Here is a 23,406-nt window from a genome sequence, read left to right as displayed (position 1 = left end):
TAAAGGGATCTGATACCTTCGGGTCTAGTTTGCGCTATATAAAACTCCCCCCCCAAAAAGATTTTTTCGGTGCATTCCTCCTCAGTGTAGGAAGAGCATCGCACAGGCTCTCTACGCGAATGTCCCATATGTGGGCATTAATGACTCGCCGCGGGCTCATTCAGAGATCATTCAGTCCACGGCAGACGGCTGGGTCTGTCCTCCGCCTCCTCCAGCTTCCACGCCTGTAGAGACGCTCGGACTCCAGCGGAGTTAATTAGATTTATGTAAGATCAGTCAGGAGCGATGCCTCATCCACCCCCAGCTCTGGGTCTCTCTTGGTCCCCTCTCTGCCCCCTCATTAAAAGCGCGCTGTCTCCAGACTCTGCTAGGCGCATAGAGCGCTGCACGCTGGAAGCCTTGGCCAAGAGCCCATCGGCCATTTGCAGGCGGCCTTCATTAGTGGGGGACCAAGGAAGTGCGTCATGACCAGAAGTGGCCATTTATTTATTTTATTTTATTTATAAAGTTTTATATAACGTGAACAAGATCCCGAGGGATATCAGAGCGCTTTACAATAGGATGGGAGGAAGGACATAAATGCAAAATCGACATCAAGTAGGAGTGAAAAACAGGAACGATCGCAGATTCAGGGACAGTTGCAATAACAAATGATAGTACCATGGAAGTAAGAACAATGTCTTCGAGCAGGTGCGCCTAGCCCACTTAGGGTAAGAGTGTATTCATATGTGACAGAGGGGAGGGGGCAGAGTGGGGAGAGGAGATCTGCAATGGAGGTCCACTGGTTGGGCGTGGCCAGCCTTACGCTACGACACCTGCCGGCGCGGCTGAGCGTGGCACCTGAGCCTGGCAGGCTTCCCAAGCCAGACATTCTACTCGTTCCCGGAATGCCATGATCCCAAGGGGGAGATGCGGTGTGCGTGAAGGGCTCACATTGATGTTTGCTAAACTGAGCCATTTGCTCCCGGGCGCCCTGGTATTGTGGCCCGTGGTCATCCCTCGGGCGATGGCCCGGTGATGCTAACCCTGAGAGGATCAAGGAGTCAGTGAAGAAGGTAAACCATTCGGTGACCGCTATTCTCAGGACGGCATCCAGAGGCCCCATCAGGCAAGGGCCACTACACCTGGGCCATTTTGAATTCTTTGATGAAGAAGGCATTCACCTGTCAGATGCGGGGCTTGAGGCTTTCCTACAAACAAGCTTTGGGGCATTTGATGGAAAAAAGGATAATCTTGGTGGAGGGGGATTGGCCAGTGACCTCTCCGCCCTGTGGCCCATCGTGGTCGTGTAATAGCACTGATGCTTTAGTGCACTAAGTTGCCCGGCTGGCCGCCTCCTTCGGGAGAAGCCTTTCAGGGGTGAGGCTGACCTGCTGGTGGCCCTACACTTCAAGCCCTACCTCGGGTTCCCCGGAGATTATGTGGGCCATGAGCAAGAGCCATAGGATGCCCGGCGGGCACCAGTGAGCTATGTGGTCTCTGAAGATGTCAGAAATGTTTGATGTGACAGTTTGTCACCTGGTCTTTCTGTACTATCTTGCCCCCAGCTGGGGATTTAAATAGATGTGTGCAATGCTGTGTTCGGGTTCGCTATGTATTTTGCAATATTTTCTATTGTGTAATGTTATTTGTGTACAATGGTTTTTATATCACCTCGCTTCATGTGGAGTACATTTGCTACGTCCTCACCCAAGAAGCTGAGTCTGTTGCCTTTGTGTGGGGCAGGGGCCCGCGCAATTCATAAGGGCGGTTGACGCGTTGACCCCATCTTCATTGCAGGAGCGAGCGCACTATGGCTCACTTCACACTAGAGCCACCCTTCACCACCCATCAGGGCTCTGAGGTCCTTCGGCCTGGTCTCCAGCTTCTTGTCCAGCTCACTGGGTGAGGAGTGGGCGCCGCGCTTTCTCCTACATGGCCTCTTGGCGCTGGAACAAACATTCGCTGCCCACACGTTCCTGAGATAAATTTAAAATATTTAGGTTGAGCCCAGCGACAGCGCCCAAGCACTGCTCGCTCTGCGAGACTGATGTAGTAGAGTATGGGAGAGAAGCCACCCCCACCCCACAGACTATGCCAGAAACCTGGGAATCATCTTGAACGACAAGCCTACGATGACTAAGTAAGTGAACTCTGTAACCTCCTCCTGCTTCCTCTTCCTGCGCATGCGCCGCAAGATATTGAAACGGCTCTTCACAAACACCAGACGCACGGCCACCCAGGCCGTGCATCAGACTGGACTACGGCAACGCACTCTACCCTGGTATCTCAAACCAGTTCCTACAAAGACTCCAGACTACCAAGAACACCGCCACTAGCCTCCCCCTCGACATCCCCCGCAGCGCACACACCACCACACCCCACCTCAGGGAGCTACACTGGCTAACCACCCAGAAGCGCTGCCACTTCAAACTGCTCACCCACGGCTACAACCTACCTCAATCACCTCATTAACTTCCACCATCCAACGAGGCGACAGTGCTGAGCACCCTCTTCAGCGCACATATGCCACACATCCACAGAAGCACAACAGGAAGACACTGGGTTTCCTACATCACCGCCAAAACCTGGAATAACCTTCCCCATCTCATCAGGACCTCTTGATCTCTACTCGAGGTCCGCAAGAAACTGACGACCTGGCTGTTTGACATATGATGGTGGGAGGGTTGTGGGAAGATATCATGGTGGACAGTGTCAAAGGTCGCCAAGAGGATTTGCAAAACTTGGGCTGTGGCGTGGTCCCCAGCCCTTTCGTACAAAGTCCTTCCAGTGTAGCGGCCGGTACCTGCTCGGGCCTCAGATATTCTGAATCATGCCTGGAAGGGCATCTGACAGGTGACTGGTTTCCACTCAGTTCGGCAGCTGCCCAAAGACTCCCACACTGCAGGTCAGCCAGATAGGGAGTGTTTGATGTAGGATAATAGTTCCCCAGGCCTCCTCTTGAACCCTGTGCATGCTGCGGATGGCCCCTGGCCGTCTGACGTCACGGTGGGCGTGTGCGTTGGACGGCCGGGACTGTCCCACTCTTTAATTCACCCGCACAGCGTGAAAATTCGCGCAGGTCGCAAGAGGTTAAGCAGAGCCCACCTTCAGTCAGTCGGGGTGTTTATTGTTCAGGACATTAGCACATTTAGTGCCTTGGACTGAACAGCAAGTTTCAGTCTTTGGTTCTCGTGAACTGGGCCTTCTGCTGGACCGGACTTATTCAAGCAGTTATGCTGAAGCAGACCTTCCTTACTGCTCCCCCTTTACTTTGTGGCTTGTTTTTGGCTCCACCCCTCTCCCCCTGGCATGGCCAACATTCTGCAGCCGCTCCCGCCTCTCACCTACAGTTGCTTGAGATGGGCACCAGGAGCGCTCAGGTCAGGCTTCTTAAGGCTCCCAGGGTGGCATGGGTATAAGAGGCGCCTCTGAGAGGGGCAGTGATCCGGCGTAGTGTAAGGGAGAGTAGTGTAAGGTGCTGCTGGGATAGCCCTGCACCCTCGTTCTCTTGATTCTTGGCTGCCGCTGCGCTGAGAGTGCGTGCCAGAAGTTATGCCCTACCAACATGAACTATCTTTGAGTCATCAGCGTCAGCCCACCATGCCCCTCCCAGCGCTTAGCTGACCAGCCACACCACCCACTGGGCACCTGAAGCCGTCACGGGTGCGTCGGTCAATATCTTGCAACTACAGAAGCTCACAAAGTGTTCTTAAACTTTCATGAGACGCCTAGTGGCGGCTGGCATCGACAGCGAAGGGGGGTGGACGCGCACGCACAATTAAACTGAAAAGACTTACTGAGCGACGTCCTCGGCTCCGAGCGCTCATGCTGTGAGAGCAGCGCCCTGATTGGAGGGAGTGGCCTCACTCGGTGCTCCACAGCGCCTGGAGGCCGGCACTTACTCTAACCGAGCTGTCTGAAGGCAGCTGGGTTAGAAGCTTCAAACTGCGCATGTCTGGCTGGCTGGCGAAAGACCTCCGCAGGGGCATGCGCACTTTGAAAAGTGCTTCCCCGGCCCGCCCTCCTCCCTGCGGCTGTCACTCAGCAGCGCCGCCCCGGTCCTGACGCGCTGTCTGGGACGAGGGATGAAAAATAAAATGGGAATAAATAACCGTTTTATTTGTCATCTCTGGGGCTTTGGGGCGGGGGGGCAACGGAGGAGTCCCCTGGAAGCGCCTCTCTAACTGTGTTTTTTGTTGCATCTGTTGCCATGTGTCCCTCTCTTCGCCCTTCTCATCTTCTTCTCTCTCTCTCTCCTGCAGGGTGCTTGTTCGACAGGAGACTCTGCGCTCAGCAGGAGGTCTGCGTTCCAGGTGAGTGGATGTTTCATGGATCACTCGTGCCATTTAGTGATTAGAGGTGTTCCTTTTCAGTCTGAGGGCCGCTGTGTGTTGGGGCGGACTGCACATCGAGTGCTGTTATTTCTTTCTTCCTTTTTTTCTTTCTTTCTTCCTTTCTTTCTCTCTACCTTTCTTTTTATTTTCCTTTTTCTTTCTCTCTTTTTCTTCCTTTCTTTCTTTCTTTCTTTCTTTCTTTCTTCCTTTCTTTCTTTCTTTCTTTCTTTCTTTCTTTCTTTCTTTCTTTCTTTCTTCCTTTCTTTCTTTCTTTCTTTCTTTCTTTCTTTCTTCCTTTCTTTCTCTCTACCTTTCTTTTTATTTTCCTTTTTCTTTCTCTCTTTTTCTTTCTCTCTTTTTCTTTCTTCTCTCTTTCTTTCTTTCTTTCTTTCTTTCTTTCTTTCTTTCTTTCTTTCTTTCTTTCTTTCTTTCTTTCTTTCTTTCTTTCTTTCTTTCTTTCTTCCATTCTTTCTTCCATTCTTTCTTTCCCTAAAGTGTGACCATGTCTTTCTTGTGTGTGGAGGGTGGAATTGCGCCTTTCACATGCAGAGTTTTTGTTCGAGTCCTTGGTCTCAAGATAGACGGGTCCAAAGTACCCACAACACAAGCCCCTGGTGCTGAGCCCGCTCGGAGACACATGACGAGGCAGGCCGAGCACCAACGCAGGACAATTGTGCACCCTGCACCGTTTGAGGAATATTTGGAGTCCCTTCCCTTTTGACACCTACTCCCAGTCAGGATATAAATAACAAATATGTTAGTGTTGGCCCACTACAGATTGGCTCACGGCCACTCATTCTTTTCACTAGAAGCGTGACGCTTCTCTCGGACAAAGCCTGCACCCCCCCCCCCCCACCCCCCTCCAGGGAGCCCCTGCCCCCCCAGTTTGACGACCTCTGCTTTATTAACTGTTATGGATACACAGCTGTGTGAGTACTCCTTACGGAAGTCCAGATGTGTCGTCGATGGTGGACTGAGTGAGGGGCATGCTGGGTGCTCCCAGGCCAGCGGCTCACCGTTGACCACTTCCTGTGTGAAGTGCGCATGTGCTGGTGATGTGCGCTAGCATCAGAGCTCGCCGGAAGTAGGGCTTGGGTGTGCCCACCTGGTCAAGGGCTTTGAGCCAGAAGGCGCAGATGGAAAACCCTGAGCTGTGTGATCTTTGGTGAGGGTTGTTGGGAGCTCGGAACCGGGGGGGGGGGAGGGTTGTTTTAACTTTGTAAGTAAACTTTCCCCGTCTTTCACATTTGAGTCTCTTTTAACTATGTTGGTGCGTTAACCTTTCTTCATACACTGGTCACTTTCTTTATTTGATTTAAGCCAATTGGTTCTTTGCTCTTCAAATAAAGTATTATTCAAATTATCCCTCAAGCCATCTTCTAGGTTCCTGTGTCGATGTCAAAGACGGTAGTATGTTGGAACCACGCAGGTATTTACCATCCCTGCCTTAACAACGTGCTCTGAACCACAAATGCGTCTTTACAGCACATTCCTTTACCAGGAAAGTCGCTACAGCGAGCGCTGGACTTTGGAATAGTATAATTTAATATTTCAACTCCAGGCTGCGCAACAGATGGGGAAGCGTTGGGTTTAAAGGCCAACATGAGCCCAACAACGCTTTCATTAAGGTAAGTCGTTGTCACAACGTACATGGTAAAGGAATGCGTTGTAAAAACACATTTGTGGTTTGGACCCTGTGGTTGAGGCACAGCGGTATCCGAGCCGCGATGTAACGGCTGTTTCCCGTCATAGACAGGTCCAGAGTTTTCTTGCTCCACCACAGCGGCCTTTTGCCCGCTTTTGTGGATCAACGTAGAAAATGAACCACCCATCATCCTGCACGGTGGCCTACAAGTGGATTCCACCGTGATAACCTTATGAGAGTAAAAGTGCACCAGGTTGGAAGCACTGGAGCAATCGCATGCGATAGTGAAACATCATAAAATGGAGGTGCGAGTGAAGAGTGTGTCGAAGGATCTGGAGACCAGTCAGACTCGATCTTGTCACAGCCAACAAATGAAAGAAGAGTCTGAGAAGATCACTCACCACAAACCATCTTCAGTCGCACCTCCACTATTGTGTGACTATGGACCCGCAGGTAAGCATCCTGGTCTGTTGACTCCAGGGGTCTGCTGGGGAATCCTCACGCAGGTTCCGTTCATCAATGTTGTGGTCCCAAACTCATCCTTGAATAATTTCCTTATCCAGGTTTGCCCATAAATGAAGCTGCGCATTTGTAATATATGCTTTTGCCACCAGCCACTCTCTACGTGTAGTAGCAACTAGTGCGCCACTCATCATGCACGCTGCCCATTTAGTGCCAAACCTAGAATGATGATTGGCCGGCTGGCAGAGCACTCACCATTCTGGTGGAAGAGTTGGCCTCGATCGACTAAAAGGCACCAGATAATTGTACCCGCCAAACCATCAAGTCATTTGTTTTCTTGCAAATTAGCTGTTTCTTTTCTCCATCCATCTGCTCAAGACCTGCTGGGAGTAATGAGGTCAGACACTCATTCCTGGCATCTGTCAGGGTCATTGAATGTCCATGAACATTAATGTAATCCTAGGATCTTGGCAGAGTCAATAGGATTAAATAAATCTGATCTGGGATATGGATACAGATCCCTGTAATCCTGTTAGCAGGACACAGAGTAGAGCGCGGAGTGCAAACCCTGTGTTTTCGAGAGTGTGAAATGAAAGGTAATCCTCCTGTAAGTGCTGCTTGGTGTTCCTTGCACTGTGTTTGTATTCAAACACTACATTAAACAATGTATACAACATCGTGATGTGCCTGTCTAGTTGAGGCTGCCAGCATTCCTGGGACCAGCCCTAATGTCAGAACATTCTATTGACATCAGATGAGAAAGAGTGTAAACTCTTTGAACAAACATGCTCTTCGGTATCAGCCAGTGCTGATGCAGTTACCGGGCAACCTGCATCCATATTAACTGAGCCTGTATCATGTGTTCCATGTGCCCATGCGCATGGTTCCTCCTAGGCCAAAGGCTCAAACTACACTTGGTGTAGAAGTCACAAGCCCAAAGGACTGCTCTAAAAATTTGGCCGCTAAGGGACTCATAAGCAGTCCAAAATAGCGGATGTATGTGAAGCCAAGCATATATCCAGTGACCATTCGAAGGGACACCAGAGGCAATGAAACACGGGTTGCACACAGGTAAACCAGGCTGGCCAAAATGTCAGACACCAGTCCCGATCCAGTTTTTTCAGTAAAATCATTCCAACGATATGACTATTCGCCCACAATAGTGTTGGAGCACTGCCAGTTCCAGACCATCCACAAAAGAAGAATCAATTGTGGAGAAGCAGGACAGGATGATAATGCCACAAATGAGGAATAACAGCACAGGGAATCCTCCAAATACACTAGATAAAATTAAGTGGATAAAATGCCGGGATTACTCCTAAAATGGTCTGAAAGGAACTAACGAGGCCCAATCCTGCAACTTAAAAAAAGTGTGCAAGGCTGGCCGTACTGGAGGCATTAAAGATTTGATGCACTAATTCTCTGAAATACAGGGGAAGGTTTGTAGTTAACAATGACAGTATCTCACTAGAAGCTCTAGCCACCTACAATTCGAAGGTTTTGCTGAAACAATAATGCTTTGAGACTGCTTAGTTTATTGAAGTCTGCCTTCAAATTTGGAAAGGCCATAGTGAGCTATCTACAATCCCATGCGGAGGGGGAAACACAACATTGTTGCAACAAGTGACTAACTGCGAAACTAACAAAATATATGGAACTCCAGCCCGCAGTCCGCAGTAGTCTTGATCACTAAGCATGAGATAACTCCCAATAGAGAGTACCGTAATGAAAGTGAGGATTGCGGGAACAGGGATTCCTTTTAAATACCAAGCCAAATTGGGTGCCGAAGTGTTGCATGCGCCATTAATTTTAACGTGTTTACAAACAAGTGAATGTCCAACAGTAGGATCACATTCTTCCCCAGTGATAAAAATGAAGAATTAAATATACCATTTTGCACCATGCTATCCAATTGTTCTTCTGTGCAATTTGTGAAACTCTGCCAATTATCAAAATGGGCAACAGAGGGAATGGTTGGGGCATTCATTTATTTAATCTTTGCCAATCCCAGACAGGCGGTTTGCTGAATTGTTTCAGTCAGGAAAATCATTTGTGTGGGCATTAAACACGCTCGAAATAAGGTTTCTGTGTCATGAACCTGCCAGGACTTTGTACCCCAAATCAATTTTAAGTCAATGGTGGCCTTCCAGTAAACATAACCTTTAAGGGCCAACTAATTCTTGAACTTGGTAGTATACATATGCTTAGTTTGAGTAAGGATATATTTCTTTGATGGTGTTGGAGTTAATTCAAAATAATATGGCTTGGGGTCTGAAGCGTCATATCCCGTGAAATAGGTATATTTATCTATTTGCCTTTGGAACTTTCTGGAGGGGGAGTTGGACAATGTTCCCATTGGTTATAGTTAAAATGGGGATGCTGTCTACCAGTTCTATGTAGGAAATGGTGTCCATAGTGATGGCAGCAGAACAAATCACCATAGTTAGCTGAATTAAGGTACAGATCTTCTGATTCGAAAACAGTATAATACTCTAATTTAGAAAGCATAGAATTTATAGTATCAACAACCCAATGATCCGAATGTAACCCAGGTACTATTACATCACCCGAAGAAACTTTGAACACATATGGTATCTGCAGGTTCTCTGTCGAACCGAATATGTTGAAAGGAACTTTATCCTAAACAATTCATCAGTCACTGGAACGTTAACGAAGGGCAAGTCTCTTTTCATTTTATGCAATGAAGAACGGGGGGGGGGGGTTGGCCAACACCCCGGCAACCAATTCTGTAGCAGAACGTTCCAGGAGGTAATGGCCGTTGATTAGTAGTAAAAAAACTGTCACAAATCCAATCCACATGAACAGGAAAACCAAGGAGAGTGTGATTGAGACATATATCAAAGGAGGGACTACATAAATGTGTTTTTACCATGATATAAAAACACAAATCCAGGTACGACGCATGTACAGAACGAAAAAACTGTCAGAAGAAAAATGATCTTGATCCATATAGTAACCAGAGGTACTCAGCCAAAAAATAGGAGGTTCGGGACTCAGCACTGGGACTTGAAAATGCCAACTCAGACAGACTCGCCAACGTGGAATCATTATAAAGGACATCTTCTGCAGAATAACAAATATTAGAAGCAGGTATCTTGCAAAGGAAATTATCGGCGGAGGACTCAGCCTCAATCTCCATCAGCTGGGGAGTATCAGCATTGGTGGTGCTCTCAGGCTGCAAAGAATAGTCTTAGGGGAAAGAACTGCTATTCCATGGCATACTATGAAGTATCAACCACATGGTGTAGCTTGACATGGTCAATGGAGCCAAAACCATTGTCTGTATATCCAGACGGAGGTGGCAAAATAACAGTTCACGTACCTTGAAGGCCAAGGACTGGACACAAGCACAGTATGTCTGGCTAAGTTCCTTTTTTCTGGCCACCTTCCCTCAAACAAGATCTCTGATTTTTGAAAGCCAGTCAGAAACTCAAAATTGATCAGCAGCACTGGACGAGTGCGACTCAGGCAGGCAAATGTTTGAATAATTGATTGTCACTGAACTTTCAAATTCCTGTAGATAGCACAACGGTAATCTATGTCAAATGTTGCGGCAGCCGCCACAACGTCTGGACCATCACCGTTGGTGGCGACATGTCGTGTAGTTCCTATAAACCTACATAGGATCTGCTCTTTTAGACAACATACGCTTCAGGCTTGGTGTCCAAACTGATTCCGGACACCTCCACCGGGTATATAAGCCTATATACCTGCTAGGTCACAGTGCCACTAGAAACCCCTCTTACCAAGGAGAGAATAGTTCTTGGCAACTATCAAACATGACAACTCTGTCCCATCAGGGATCATGGAAACAATGCTACTTTTCGCTCAGTAACTCGTGCTCACTTTGCCTCGGAGAGAGATACACAGAATAAAGGATGGGGACGTTTCTCAATAAGTATTTATTGAACCAGTGTCATTCTAGTATAAAATAGGCGTGCTGAAACAACCATTAGACAATAGCAGATATAAATGATATAAGCATTAACCGAGGAAAAGGATGGTAGATTTCTACCATAGTGCTAAAACAATAAATACAGACAAGTAGAAAAAATACATGAAGGTAATAAACGCGTACTCCTATGATGCGACCCTAACTAGATGTTTCTAAATGTACCTAGGATGGATGTGGGTGCAAAGCCAAGAATCCCTCTAGGATGAAGTCAACCCCACTACTTGAAATGAGAGACTGTGGGACCCAGTACTGGTCTCGAGGTGGACACCCCGCTAGGGATGTTAGACCACTGTGAGCTGGAGTGTCTGCGTGCAGGAGCCTCAGCGTCTCGCGTCAGTGTGTCAGCATGGAAGTCATTTTCTCCTTCTCTCTACCTTAGCAAGAGATGATGTAAATACTTGGGATATACCTCACTGTGTCATATCGAATTAGGATGACGGAAGGAATAGCCCTTCTACATAGTTTTAATGCAGGGGATGTTCGGCCTGCAGCCTAGCTGTGATTCCAAGAATCCTCATGCATAATGAATGAGGCTTAGCCCTTTCGGAGAAAACCCCAGGTCCTCCAGTCATTACCTCAACTAGGTAAAAGGTCAGTCCTAAGAACGGTTATGTAGTGTAATATGAGGGTAATGTAGGTTAAAGGTGCCTGTAGTACCTGAGCCGATATTGGAGTACATAACACATGTGTTGTGACTGTTCATGCCAGGCAAGTGTGCACTGTTTCTGCATTTGTTGTGCCTGTTCATACTGGGCAAGCGCGTACTTCCTATCCATGTGTTGTGACTGTTCATGCTAGCTAAGCCTGCACTGCTTCTCCATGTTATGTACCTTTGTCATTCTGGGCAAGTGTGCACTGCTTCTCCGTGTGTTTTGTCTGTTCATGCTGGGTAAGCGTGCAGTGCTTCTCCATGTGTTGGACCTGTTCCTACTGGACAAGTGTGCACTGCTCCTTCATGTCTTGTGAATAGTCATGCTGAGCAAGCGCGCACTGCTTCTCCATGTGTTGTACCTGGTCATGCTGGACTAGCACGCACTGCTTCTCCATGTGTTGTACCTGGTCATGCTGGACTAGCGCGCACTGCTTCTCCATGTGCTGCTCATGAGGGTATCTTGCAGCCCCTCCCCCTGCTGCACTTGTGATGTGTATGGAGCTTGTGTGTGTGACTGGAGCCTGACACTGGTGTCACGTGTGTTCCACCTGCCCTGAGAGGCTGCTTTGCTCTGTCGATGCCTTTCTCACCGCATCATTCTTGAAATGATTCTCTTGGCCCCTCATGGGAATAAGTTCTCTGGGAAAGAAGCGGAGGGACAAAGGTTGATGGTGAACCAAGGACTCGTGAGAGAGAAAGACAAATAGTGAAAACAAAAGAGAAAATCTAGTGTAAGGCAGAGAAAGATTCTACAGGTGGTGGGAGCAGGCCAGTCTGAACAGGAGGAGGGTCGTGCAGGGTTTTTCTTGTTGCAAGAATATTTAGGAAAACATGGTTCATTTTAAAGTTGAGGTATCAAGAAATGTAATTACAAAAATTGAATGAAAGTGTTCAAATTGTGCATTCCTTATTATATCACGCCCCTGGTCTCTCCAGGGCCCTCTGGAGCTACACTCCACCAAGCCCACATTACACCGGTGTCCAGCCCTGTCCACTGCCCTTTACAGGTGGGGCGGGGCTGCTGTTGCCCCAGCCCCCTGTGGTCAGCTCCATACACAGCCCTGCTAGCCTGGCAGCTCTCCCCCTCCTGATGTCATGGCATTGACTTCAGCCCAAGGGCAAGTAAGACATACAGGGGCGGGGCTTGGTGACTAAGATGGGGGAGGGGGTGAGCTTCAGATTTTCTGATAATCAGGCTGGCATTTAGGAGCAGAGTTTAAACAAGCATTTGCAATGCAATAGGTCTCGCATTATGAAAGTTTGAGCTATTGGTATTGTAAATGACAATTTTTTTATTTATGTGTTGGTTTTGAAAATAGCGAAATTAATAGCTTTGGCATTTATAATGTTTTAACTTTCTCAAATGTGACACCTATAACATTAGTAATGCAATATGTGTTATATTTACGTGACTTAGATGTATTGATATTACAAATAACAATGGATTTTTTAAAACTAATTAATACTTAAATAAAAGTTATTGTAATTTATAATTTTATAATTGCAATATATATATATATATATATATATATATATATATATATATATATATATGTGTGTGTGTGTGTGTGTGTGTGTGTGTGTGTGTGTGTGTGTGTGTGTTTGCATGTATGTACTCATATTGGCTTATAACATGTATGTATATATGTGTGTATGATATCATGTATGTCTGCTAGAGCGCAGCGGAGCACCGAACAGTACACGTGGTCCCAAGTCATTGCTCCAGTTCGTTGACAAGGCGCTTTTACTGCTTAAAAGGCGCTGATGGGGAGGGTGGTGGAGCGGGAACTGGGTGACACCATTCTGGGGGTGTTGGGAGAGAATGGGGGCGCAGAGGAGGATGGGTGGTGGATGAACCCCTGTCGTTTTGTGGTGTAAGTATCTCATTACCGTCCTCTTTTACATCAACTCCCAAACTGAGTCAGTAGAACCAGAGACACTTTAAAATACTGAGGAGAATGGTGTATGTAGGCAAATGGATTCTAACCCATCCTTAAACATGCACGAGGAGTGAAATAATGCCATATGCGCGTGCGCACACTGGCTAGTGGCTACAGATACTCCTTGCAGGATGCACGTGTTCCAGAGGCCCTCGGTGCAATGCTCCCACAGACCATGGAGACACAGTTCCCACGGCCATGCCCATGCAATGACCCACCGGGGCCGCAGTACTCCTGTTTCAGGCTGCCCAGCAGCCTCTTGCGCACTCACCCTCTCTCTCCTTGCCGTAGTAACTGAAGTCCCCCTACCACCATCTCGCTCTCCAGGCGCCGGTCCCTGGTCATGGGCTCCGCCGGGGCAATCTCCTGCTCCTTGGACTCCTTCTTATCGCACCTGAAGAGCCCCATGGCAGCGCTGGAGTGGTGTGCAGTGCCGGGGAGGCTGTGCGCTGCCGGGGAAGGTGTGCAGCGCAGGGGAGGCTGTGCAGCACGGGGATGGCGTGCAGGGCGGGCGATGCTGTGCAGCGCCGGGGATGGAGTGCAGCGCCCGGGATGCTGTGCAGCGCTGGGAATGGCGTGCAGGGCGGGGGATGCTGTGCAGCGCCGGGGATGGAGACCAGCGCCGGGGATGCTGTGCAGCGCCGGGGATGAAGTTCAGCGCCGGGGATGCTGTGCAGCGCCCGGGATGGAGTGCAGCGCCGGGGATGCTGTGTAGCGCTGGGGATGGAGTGCAGCGCCGGGGATGCTGTGCAGCACCGGGGATAACGTGCAGCGCCGGGGAAGCTGTGCAGCGCTGGGGATGGCGTGTAGCGCCAGGAGGCTGTGCAGCGCCGGAAATGTTCTCAGTGGGTGCTCTGCCCAAGTGTGCACTGCTGGGGACGGTGGACAGCGCTGTCAGCAGAGCAGGTATGTCCCTTCAGCTTCCAGAGGGCAGCTCTGGGTACAGCGCCGAGGCTGGTGTGCTGGACAAGGCCTCGCCTGACTCGCTCTCAGGGGGTCCTCTGCCTCAGCCCAGGTGTGTAACGCAAGAGCTTGCCTGTCTCTTTTGCGTCCAGGGGGCAGCTCTGCCCAACTGCAGTGCTGAGGCTGGTGGGCTGGCAAGGTTACCTCGGAACTTTCCACCTTGTAGATGCCTGCTCTGCCCACACCCTAGAGTATGCGTGCAGGGCGATACCCCTCCGTGGGACTTTCACCTGCCAGAGGCCTGCGGTGCCCTGTTTATACCCACCTCCGGGGGCGGCTGGATCCTTCCGGTCCACCCCATTCCAAGAAGAGGCTCATGATTGCATTTCGAGGCACAGGTTTGATTTTAGCGAGGTGTTCACAGAACAAGCTTTGTGACAGTGTTATCAGTGCAACAACACTACCTGTTCCGTGCAGGTGCGAGGAGGGAGGAGAGGGGGCCCGAGGAAAGGCAGGAGGAGAGAGGAAGGGGGCGATAAGGAGGGGAGAAAGAGGAAATGATAGGGGAAGCGACGGGGGCTTCAGGGGGTAAGATGAAGGGAATGATGAGCGAGTGGGCGGCTCCAGGACAGCTTCAAAGGGGGAAAGATTGCGCGCTTCAGTGAGACAGTTTAGTGGGTTCCATTTGTGTTGCTGATATGTGGAAGTGGACTGCAAGCCGCAGGTTACAGTCCAACATAGTGCTGCGGGCGGTGGCGCTCCTTAGGTAAAACTCTCTTACGCTTTTCACCTAGAAAAGTTGCATAGAAGCACACAGAGTTCATCTTGATCTACCGTAAAAAGGCACGGCGTGGATACCAATAAAAACAAGCTCAGTTTCCGGGCTGTGAGGAGACCTGGGAGGGCGGGGGCTGCCCGCGCATGCGCGCCATTTCTAACTTTTGTTCTGAAGAGCCCCGGTTAGAAATGCTGCGCATGTGCGGGCAGCCCCCGCCCTCCCAGGTCCGGCAGCTGAAGTCCTGGGGCCCGGCTGAAGAACATCAGAAACCACTGCGGGGCTGAGGTAAGGGGAGAAGGGAGGGTGCGTGTGCATGTGTGTGTGTGTGTGTGTGTGTGTGTGTGTGTACGTGTGTGTGTGTGTGTGTGCGCGCACGTGTGTCTGTTTGTGTGAGTGTGTGTGTGTGTTATCTGCTTCCTGGCAATATGAGACAGGAGATGTGCACGCAGTGTGGGTGAACGTGCGCGCTCACATGGGGGAATCTTCGGCGCGTGCACATCCCCTGTCTCAGATTCCAAGAAAGTGGGCAACAGTAGATACTTCGCTGGACACCATGCTTCGCATTGCTTTCACCAGCTCGACCTAAAAACATACACACGACTTAGAGCAGTACCCAAAGAGGCTGCGCTGCGCTGCGTTGCGTGACAGGGAGGGAGCAGGAGTGCGCCAGATCTACAGAGATGTGTGTCTCCTCCCCTTTCCCTTGCGCCGGTGCTGGTTTCAGCTGCCGTGCATTAGGTACACACCGCAGCGCCAGAACGCTAGGGTGCGATGGTGAGTCTAGCATTGGTTTTGTCCAGGAAGGTACCATTCCGATATAAAATACCAAGCATGGAGAAGTTTAAAAGCCTTTCCCACTTTGAAGTGTCGTTAACTTTTGGCGCTAAACCCTGTCTACAATCTTTGTCGATAGGGTTTTGTGTCAAAAGGCATTGGCGGTTGCAAGGGAACGCCCATGTGCCACCCTTGTAACGTCCCCCTTGGTGCTAAGTAACGCATACCAGTGCTTCGCGCTGCGTTGCGTTACTTGTAGGGTGCTTTCCATCACAAAAAAAGTTTTGCACTCAAAAGTAAATCCCCCCCAAAAATGTGTGCTGCTGAGCGTCACTCTTACAACGCTAACACAGCAGAACGTGTTTGAAAATCTACCCCTTACTGTTTAAATACATTTTGCTACAAGCAGGATGCATGCGGGGGGCTGAAGGGGCAGCGGAAAGGGAGGAATGGGGATTGGTGGGGGCTCTAAGAGGGACATCACAATATTTTGTAAAATAGCGAAAAAAATGGAAGAATTTCAAAACAGAGAGGGGGAGGGTGTGTGTGCGCTTTTGTGTCAGTCTGTGTGTGTAAAAATTGCTGGTGACAACCGACAGACACCTTACCAAACCACCTGAATGCACCTGTACCCAACTATTTACTGAAAAAGACATTTATTAGGGAGGTGTAACACCCCAAACAGCCCGCCTGAAGCTAGGCTCCTGGAGAAACCATGCTCTGCCTGCTGCCTGGGAAGGTAAGTGAGGGGGTGTCGCATGCTTGCATCCACCCCGCTCGATTTTATTTATTTATTTATTTATGCAATTTTATATAGCGCGGACTTTACCCGAAGGTGTCAGAGCGCTTCACAATAGGAACAGAAAAGATACAAACTGAGAACGTTACACGAGCAACAGATTGCAGAGGCATTCGTTACGTTACATACGGTAAAGTGATAATTGTGAGCAACCAAGAATACATGACTTGTAGATGAGCCCCCCCTCACCTTTAATTGATGCTTTAACTGGGCTCTTCCTCTGCCCCAGTGCTGTTCTTCGGGTCACTCCTGCACACACCCACCAAAGTCACGTCTGTGTTTAATTACCATTAATGTAACCCTTACCTGCTGCTTGTGTAAAGCGCTCTGACGCCTTCGGGCCATGTCCGCGCTATATAACATCGCGAAATAAATAAGTTATAAATAAATAAACTTGGAATGTACAGATCCTGCAGTGATGCTGCTGCAGCCTCGCCACCCCTCTGCCCTGGCACACAGCGCCCCCCTAAGACCAACTGCAGACCAACTGCAGACTCATTTTAAGCAGAAACAGAAAAGCACGAGCAGCAAAGAGAGCACCGTTTGTGCTTCTGCATAGGGTACTCCTGAGTACCTTTCGCCTCTGGATCATCCTGTAACTCCTCCACAGCCCTGGATGTGGCGACCGTCACAGACAGGGCCCCCCACCTGAGCTAACCTCCTAGACGCAGCCTGCTGAGAGAAGGGCTTCCTGAATGTCCAACAGAAATAAATCCATGCCTACTTTGGAAAGGTGGACTCCTTCTTCGTCAAGGCAACCAGAGGCTTTGGCGTGAAGTTCCCCATGTCGAATGAAGCCGAAGCCCATCAGCTATGCGAACTTACGCATTGCGCAATTTACCTGCCTTCGCGCCACTTCTATCGCTTGCCCAGAGCGAGCACCTAGCCAAACCCGGCGTGGTGTGATCTCGGACCACCATAGTTCGCAAGGTCCTAATAAATTGCTGATCTTGGTAATGTTCACTTTCATGTCCCTCAGGAGGAACCTTTTACCTAGGATAGGCAAGTCATTCCCTCCCAGGTGCAAGATAGGCACGTCTGGGGGGTGGGCGTTCCCTTGTAATTCTCATGTTAGCAAGCCCAGCACCCCGCTCCAACGCAAGCCAGCAATTCCTCGCCACACAAAATAAGTTTAGCTAAGCCCATGATTCCACTTCCTGCTTTCTGCCCACCGGGCCACCTTGGAAACCCCCTCGTGGCCCAGCACCCAGACCGTTGTTCCTGGTAAATAAAGAGAAGTGTAGTATGTAACTTATTTATTAAAATATGCAATAAAACACACTGGTAAAAAATACCACACTGCAAAACAAACACAGCAAAACACAGTTCGTGGGACAGGGCCAAGAGTGCCCAAGATTCACAGTTGCTGCCTCACGTCCCAGAACAAAACATAACACATATACTGTGCTCACTGAGCACTACCTGCTGCTGTCTGGTCTGATGTACCTTTTGTAACAGTCAGATGACCATCTCCCTAATTGTTTGATGCCCTCTACGTGTACCCCTTCAGTGGATGCAGTTGTGGCTGCACCTATGCGGAAAGAGTGGGTGCTGTACTTTTTTGCCTAGCGTTGAGACACCTGCCGTAACCAAGCAAGAGTGCATGACATGTTCCACTTGGTATTTAGTAAGCGGCGTGCCATCTGAATGCAAGAGGAGATATCCCTCACTGGAAGGGCGGATGGCAAGGTAGGCCGTCAGGAGGCTCACGGGGCAAAATTTGGGCGAGCCTAGGCTTTGTAACCAAAGTTCTATCCCCCTTCCCCTCTGATCAGTTTTGGATTTGCGCAGGGTGATCTTAAGAGTGTCCCCCAATACCACCACGTCCTGCAGAGACAATGCTACACCTGACATGTCCTTCTTGGATTTGGCGACCAGCTCAGAGATCCTGAAAGCGCCAAAGAAGGCTAAACTGAAAGGAGATGCAAACAAGGCAGACTCGTGAGCAGCGGAAGTAACCTGAGGCAAACACAAGATCATACTCTGGAGTGTTGTAAAATCAATAGGTGATCTGTTGTCGGGCACTTTGGGTTCACCTCTAGCCCACCCTTTTAAAGCTGCCCTAATGACAAATGCCCTGGTAGGGTCCGCCTGTCCTTTCAACTTTGCCTTGTGACAAATGGCTGCTAGGTGGCCTGAAATCCAGGAATGGCTCTTTTTGTTATCTTTTGCCCACAGGATGAAGGCCTGGACTTTCAATTCTGCTGCCTCCCCAGAGTCTTCCCAAGGCCCCACAGTGGCACAAATTTTTTTCACACAAGCTTTGTATCTATTGTTAGTGTTCGGCACCAGTGACATCTCCCCCAGGGCCCTCATCCTGTTCACCACTTCAGAAGGTACCAGAGGTGCGCTGGGAAGGGGGTGGCTTCCTCTCTTGCTCTCGGCCAAGCTTCTCGGAACCGTTGCCACTGAAAACGAGAGAGAGCGTCAGCAGCGATGTTCTTGATACCCTGAATGTGACGCACCCTGCATTCAACATTGTTATAAAGGCAAGTTCGCACCAGCTCGCGCAGCAGACATAGAACCAGGGGGCAACTAGCAGAGTGAGAGTTAATGGCCTGTACTACTGCTAAGTTGTCCGACCACAGCAGGACCCTTTTGGCGGACAGGATAGCAGGCCATAGGTGGAAGGCCACCACGATAGGGAAGAGTTCAAGAGCTGTGATCTTAGAAGTAACCTTTTTATTAATCCAGGCGTTGGGCCATTTCTCTGGGCACCATTCCCTGTCTAAGATGGCCCCAAAACCGTGCCTGCCTGAGGAGTCCGTGTAAAGGGCAAGGTCAGGGCTGCCCGCCCAGGGAGCCCTCCAAATCACTGCCCCATTGAAATTGCGCAGAAACTCAGCCCACATGGCAAGATCGTGTTGAATACCTTTGCTCTGTTTCACCATGTGGTGCTTTTTGGTTATGTTAGCAGTGGCCCTGGCTAGTCTCCTGGCAAAGACCCTACCTGCTGGTATGATTCTGGCAGCAAAATTGAGCAGGCCTAGGATGCCCTCGATGCACCCCAGGGAAGCTTTGTCCAGCCCTACCAGCACTTTAATCTTGTTAGACAGGTCGCGCACCTTATCCTCTGGTAATCTGGACTCCCCCGCAACCGTGTCGATCTCTATTGCCAGAAATGTCAGGATTTGTGCTGGCCCCACTGTCTTACCGGGGGCAAGGGGGACCCCAGGTGGTCTGTAAGGAGAACAAAATCTGCCAGGGCCTGTGAGCACAGCTGTGTCCCGTCACTCCCGATAAACAAAAAGTCATCCAAGTAATGAGTCACCCCCTCTACACCGTATGTGTCTTGGAGTGCCTATTGCAGGAAACAACTGAATGCTTCGAAGTATGCACAGGACACAGCACAACCCATGGGCATGCATTTGTTAAAGTAAAACATGCCGTCGAGCTTCAAACCTAGCAGATGATAGCTGCTCGGGTGGACTGGTAGTAACCTGAAAGCTGATTCGATGTCCGCTTTGGTTAACCAGGCCCCTCTGCCCGCTCTCCTGACTAGATCCAATGCTACGTCCAGCGTGGCATAAGACACAGAGCATGCTCCCTCTTCTAGCCCGTCGTTGACTGAAGTCCCTTTAAGGTTGGAAAGGTGGTGGATAAGTCTAAAGGCACCTGGTTCTTTTTTGGGCACGACCCCCAGGGGAGACACAACAAAATTCTCTAGAGGTGGGTGCAGGAAAGGACCTCCTATTCTGTTCAGTGATCTCTCTTTTTCCACCTTCGCCCTCTCCGCTTCTGGTTGTTCCTTGGCAGATCTAAGGTTGTCAGCATCCCTGCTCCCCAGAGCACCCGTGAAAGGGATCCTAAAGCCTTCGTGGAAACCAAATATAAGCAAGCGGCTGTCTGCCTCTAAGGGATAACGCCTGAGCAAAGGAGTGATGTTGTCAAGGATCACAGGGGACCCTCCCAGTGGCCCTAGCCGGTGTAAACTTGGTGGAGGAGAGGGAGAGACTGGAGAAAGAGAGCGCCCAGAAAGCTCGCTATACTGCAACGGGGGAGGGACTGAGAGCGTGAAAGGAGAAGCCAGACCCGGAGACCTGCTGCCTGTCCCCAACTTACTGTCCCCCCTTGCTAGCTGGCTGGGAGCTCTGTTTGGAGTGGCAAGAGGCTAAGGTTGCGGGGTGGGGTCCCCCACAAGTGTTACAGGCATGTACGAATTTGCATGTCTTTCCCCGGAGCAAGACCCATTGTTGAAGAGGCGACAAGTGGTACAAAAGGGGGTGGTAATAGACGGAGCATCTGAACCAATCAAACACTCACACCCAGTCAAAAGATCTGGGTTTAATCCATCACCGTTCTTTAGCCCACTCCGCTTTAGTTGCCCAGCCGGCTATGTTCCAGCTGACAATAGAGGTGATGTCCCGGGTTCGCTCCAAGTCTCAGCTAGTCCCACCTAAATATTTTTCTTGGGCATTCAGAGTTATGCTCAACAGAGGCCTGATACCCTTTAGATGTTAATCATTCTGGTCCAGAGAGCTCAAAGCTTGATATCTGTTCTGTATCGGTACCTCAAAAGCTGAACAGTGGTTGGGGGAGAAGGGTCTGTCTCTTTTAGTGGCAGGCGGTATCTTACTAAGATGGGTATGAAAAACCCCAATGGCCGCACACGTACATCATTCTCGTTCGGAGTTAGAGAAGCTGCTCTAAGCAAAACAGTTGCGACATGCTGTGGATATTTAAAATTTACAATGACACAATCACCCCAACAGGACTTTCTTGAGTTGCCAATCCAATTTACCCTTCTGGTTGTTAAAATTTGGTCAGAGTAATTGGTTGGTAACCCACAGTGCCTGTGTAACCATGAGACCATTTTGTTTTTGAGTGAATCGTGTGATTCCTGAGGGGATTGATCCTGACTAAGATCTAGAGGGGGAACGTTAGAAAGGACAACTACATAGGGCGCACAATCTGGCGGGAGATTAATAAAACAACTTTTCTTGGGTACTGATACTCCAGTCATACTTGCAGGTGCCGCTGTTACCTTTGCTGTTTGGCTTCCCACTGGCGGGCCTGGTATAACTGAGTTGTTTGGACTGGGCCCCCCAGCAAGCGGTTTCGGGACAGTATCATTAAGTGGTACACCCCTCTCTTTAGGCCCAAGGCTGTCGATCTTACCAGTATGTGCATCTAAGAGTTTACCTAGTCTAGACACTTCAGCTGTAAGTAGGTCTATTTTGTCCACCAATGGTTTAACAATAGTTTCAAGTTTTCCCTCTATAATGCTAGCTAATAGATCCAATTGCTCTGTGTTAAAATTAACAGCACTGTTCTTAATTAAAGTCTCATTGTCACCGGCAGTGTTCTTAGGTGTGTTATCAACTCTTCTCTTGTTGTTGTTTCCCCCACGCTTGATTTGTAATTTTCTACAAGCCCTCGTTGTTCTCAGGGCCGGAGATCGCCGTGGGGGGATATCGCCACAAACTTCGGGAGAATCCTGATTAGCGGCCGGCGTTACTGGTAATTCTGTTAGTATGACATCATGATCACAATTTGCGTCCACAGCCACTGCAGTATGGACTATAGGCGATGTAGAGGGTAGGTCAAGTGGGCTCTCCCGACCCAGCGACTTTCTCCGGTCATTATTATTCTTATTTACCACTTTGACTAAATAATTATCCATAGTACATTTATTTTTGGACATTGTAATTGCCGATAGTTGATCCCAAGGACTATGGGTATATAAAGTACAGATAGTTTGTGTCAGAAAATAATGTTGTTAGTCAGCACAGGGACACCAGAAGCGTAAAAAACACTACGTGTAGGATAGTGTCATGTAAGGAGTCTTTGTTTATAACTTACTGGGTAGTTGAACACAGCAACCAAGAGGGGTTGCCCAGCCCAGCCTCGTCCTGCCCCGGACTGCCACAGACTGCCCGCCCTTTGCCCGGGCAGGGAAATCTCTCGCGCTTTTAGCGCCACCAGACATGTTGTGGGCGTGTTCCCGTCTGGCTTCCTGGTGCCGGGAATGCTGGGAAACTTAGTTTTCCCATGCTCGGCGGCCATCCACAGGACCCAGGTGCGGCGGCAGCGAGGGGAAAATGCAGGCAATGATGTTGTTACTGGGCTTCAGGTCACAACAAGGTAAGACCCCTAGAACACCAAGGTCTCGATTAAAAGAAATATCCAGGTTATTGTCTGTCAGATAGATGTCATCGACATATTACAATGCCTCATCATCATAAATTTGTAGTAACTCTGTTCCATCCTACATGATTTTTGTATAAAGCTGGGGCCTGGGCAACTGCCCATTTCCTGGCATAAGTATATTTTAGGTGAATTGGAATATGGTTGGAGAAGGCTGGCATAATGATGTCCTCGCCATTCTTGGCACTCCCGGACAAATTCTGGTGGCCAGTCCTGTTCTGCTAGAAGTATATCATAACACCTTGAAAGTTTCTCCCAAAAGAGTGCTTTCACTTTTCTTGGTATGTCTTCCTCCTTCAGGAGTGTTATTTCATATAACTTTTGTGGAGTACTAACCCTGGTGTCTACAGTCTCTACTGTTATGTACTCATTCAAGTCCACTATCTCCAGAAGTCCCTTCAGGTTCTGGTGAGCTATTGGTACTTCTGCTGCACTGTCCAGCATTGTCTGGGCCCATTCTCTGTTTTTGAGTTGTGTTCTCAATATGTTCGGCATGTCTGATCTTCAGACCTGCTACCTTCTTCTTGGTGAATTGAGGTTTTGATTTGTTTTTCTGAAAGCGTTGATCGTATTTGGACTTCACACGTTCTTCTTTGTGATCTGACAGTCCTCTTCTTTCGGATGTCTGTGACGATATCTGAAAGGTATGAGAGGAACGTGTATCAGTATCCTGATACCATGTCAGGTTTTCTTATATTATCACTATTCCTGAGCTTATACCTCCCCTCAGAGGGCTCCTTTTGAGGAGACCTACCTCAGGATTCAGAACGTTTCTGTTTTGAATTTTGTTTATTAGTTTCCACTTCTTTTTAGAAGATGTAGGATTTTGTTTAATAGGGTCCTTTTCAGGACCTTCTGACAGTTTTGACTTCAAAGGTTTTCCACCCAAACAGTCTCTGCCTAATTCTGCATAAGATGTTTCTATTATTCTGGGTAGTTCATGTTGATGTTCTGTTACATCAAATTCCCTTAAGTGTTGGCGGATCGCCACTGATGCTGCCTCCCCTTTAATAT

General features: G+C 49.1%; 1 protein-coding gene across 9 annotated transcripts in view; it reads left to right on the top strand.

The window, feature by feature from the left end:
• The window catches only part of PTPRN (protein tyrosine phosphatase receptor type N), a 377,719-nt gene that overhangs the window by 108,744 nt on the left and 245,569 nt on the right, over window positions 1–23,406 (top strand). For all 9 annotated transcript variants that reach the window (XM_086954395.1, XM_086954390.1, XM_086954393.1 and 6 more), the window contains exon 2: window positions 4,245–4,295. In XM_086954395.1, the coding sequence (XP_086810521.1) occupies window positions 4,245–4,295 (51 nt within the window). The remainder of the gene's footprint in view (window positions 1–4,244; window positions 4,296–23,406) is intronic.

This window comes from Lissotriton vulgaris, chromosome 2_1 (assembly GCF_964263255.1).
Source record: "Lissotriton vulgaris chromosome 2_1, aLisVul1.2, whole genome shotgun sequence".
In the NCBI taxonomy this organism is placed as follows: domain Eukaryota; kingdom Metazoa; phylum Chordata; class Amphibia; order Caudata; family Salamandridae; genus Lissotriton; species Lissotriton vulgaris.
Note: the sequence above shows the minus strand (reverse complement) of the source record. Positions and strands in the feature narration are given on the sequence as shown.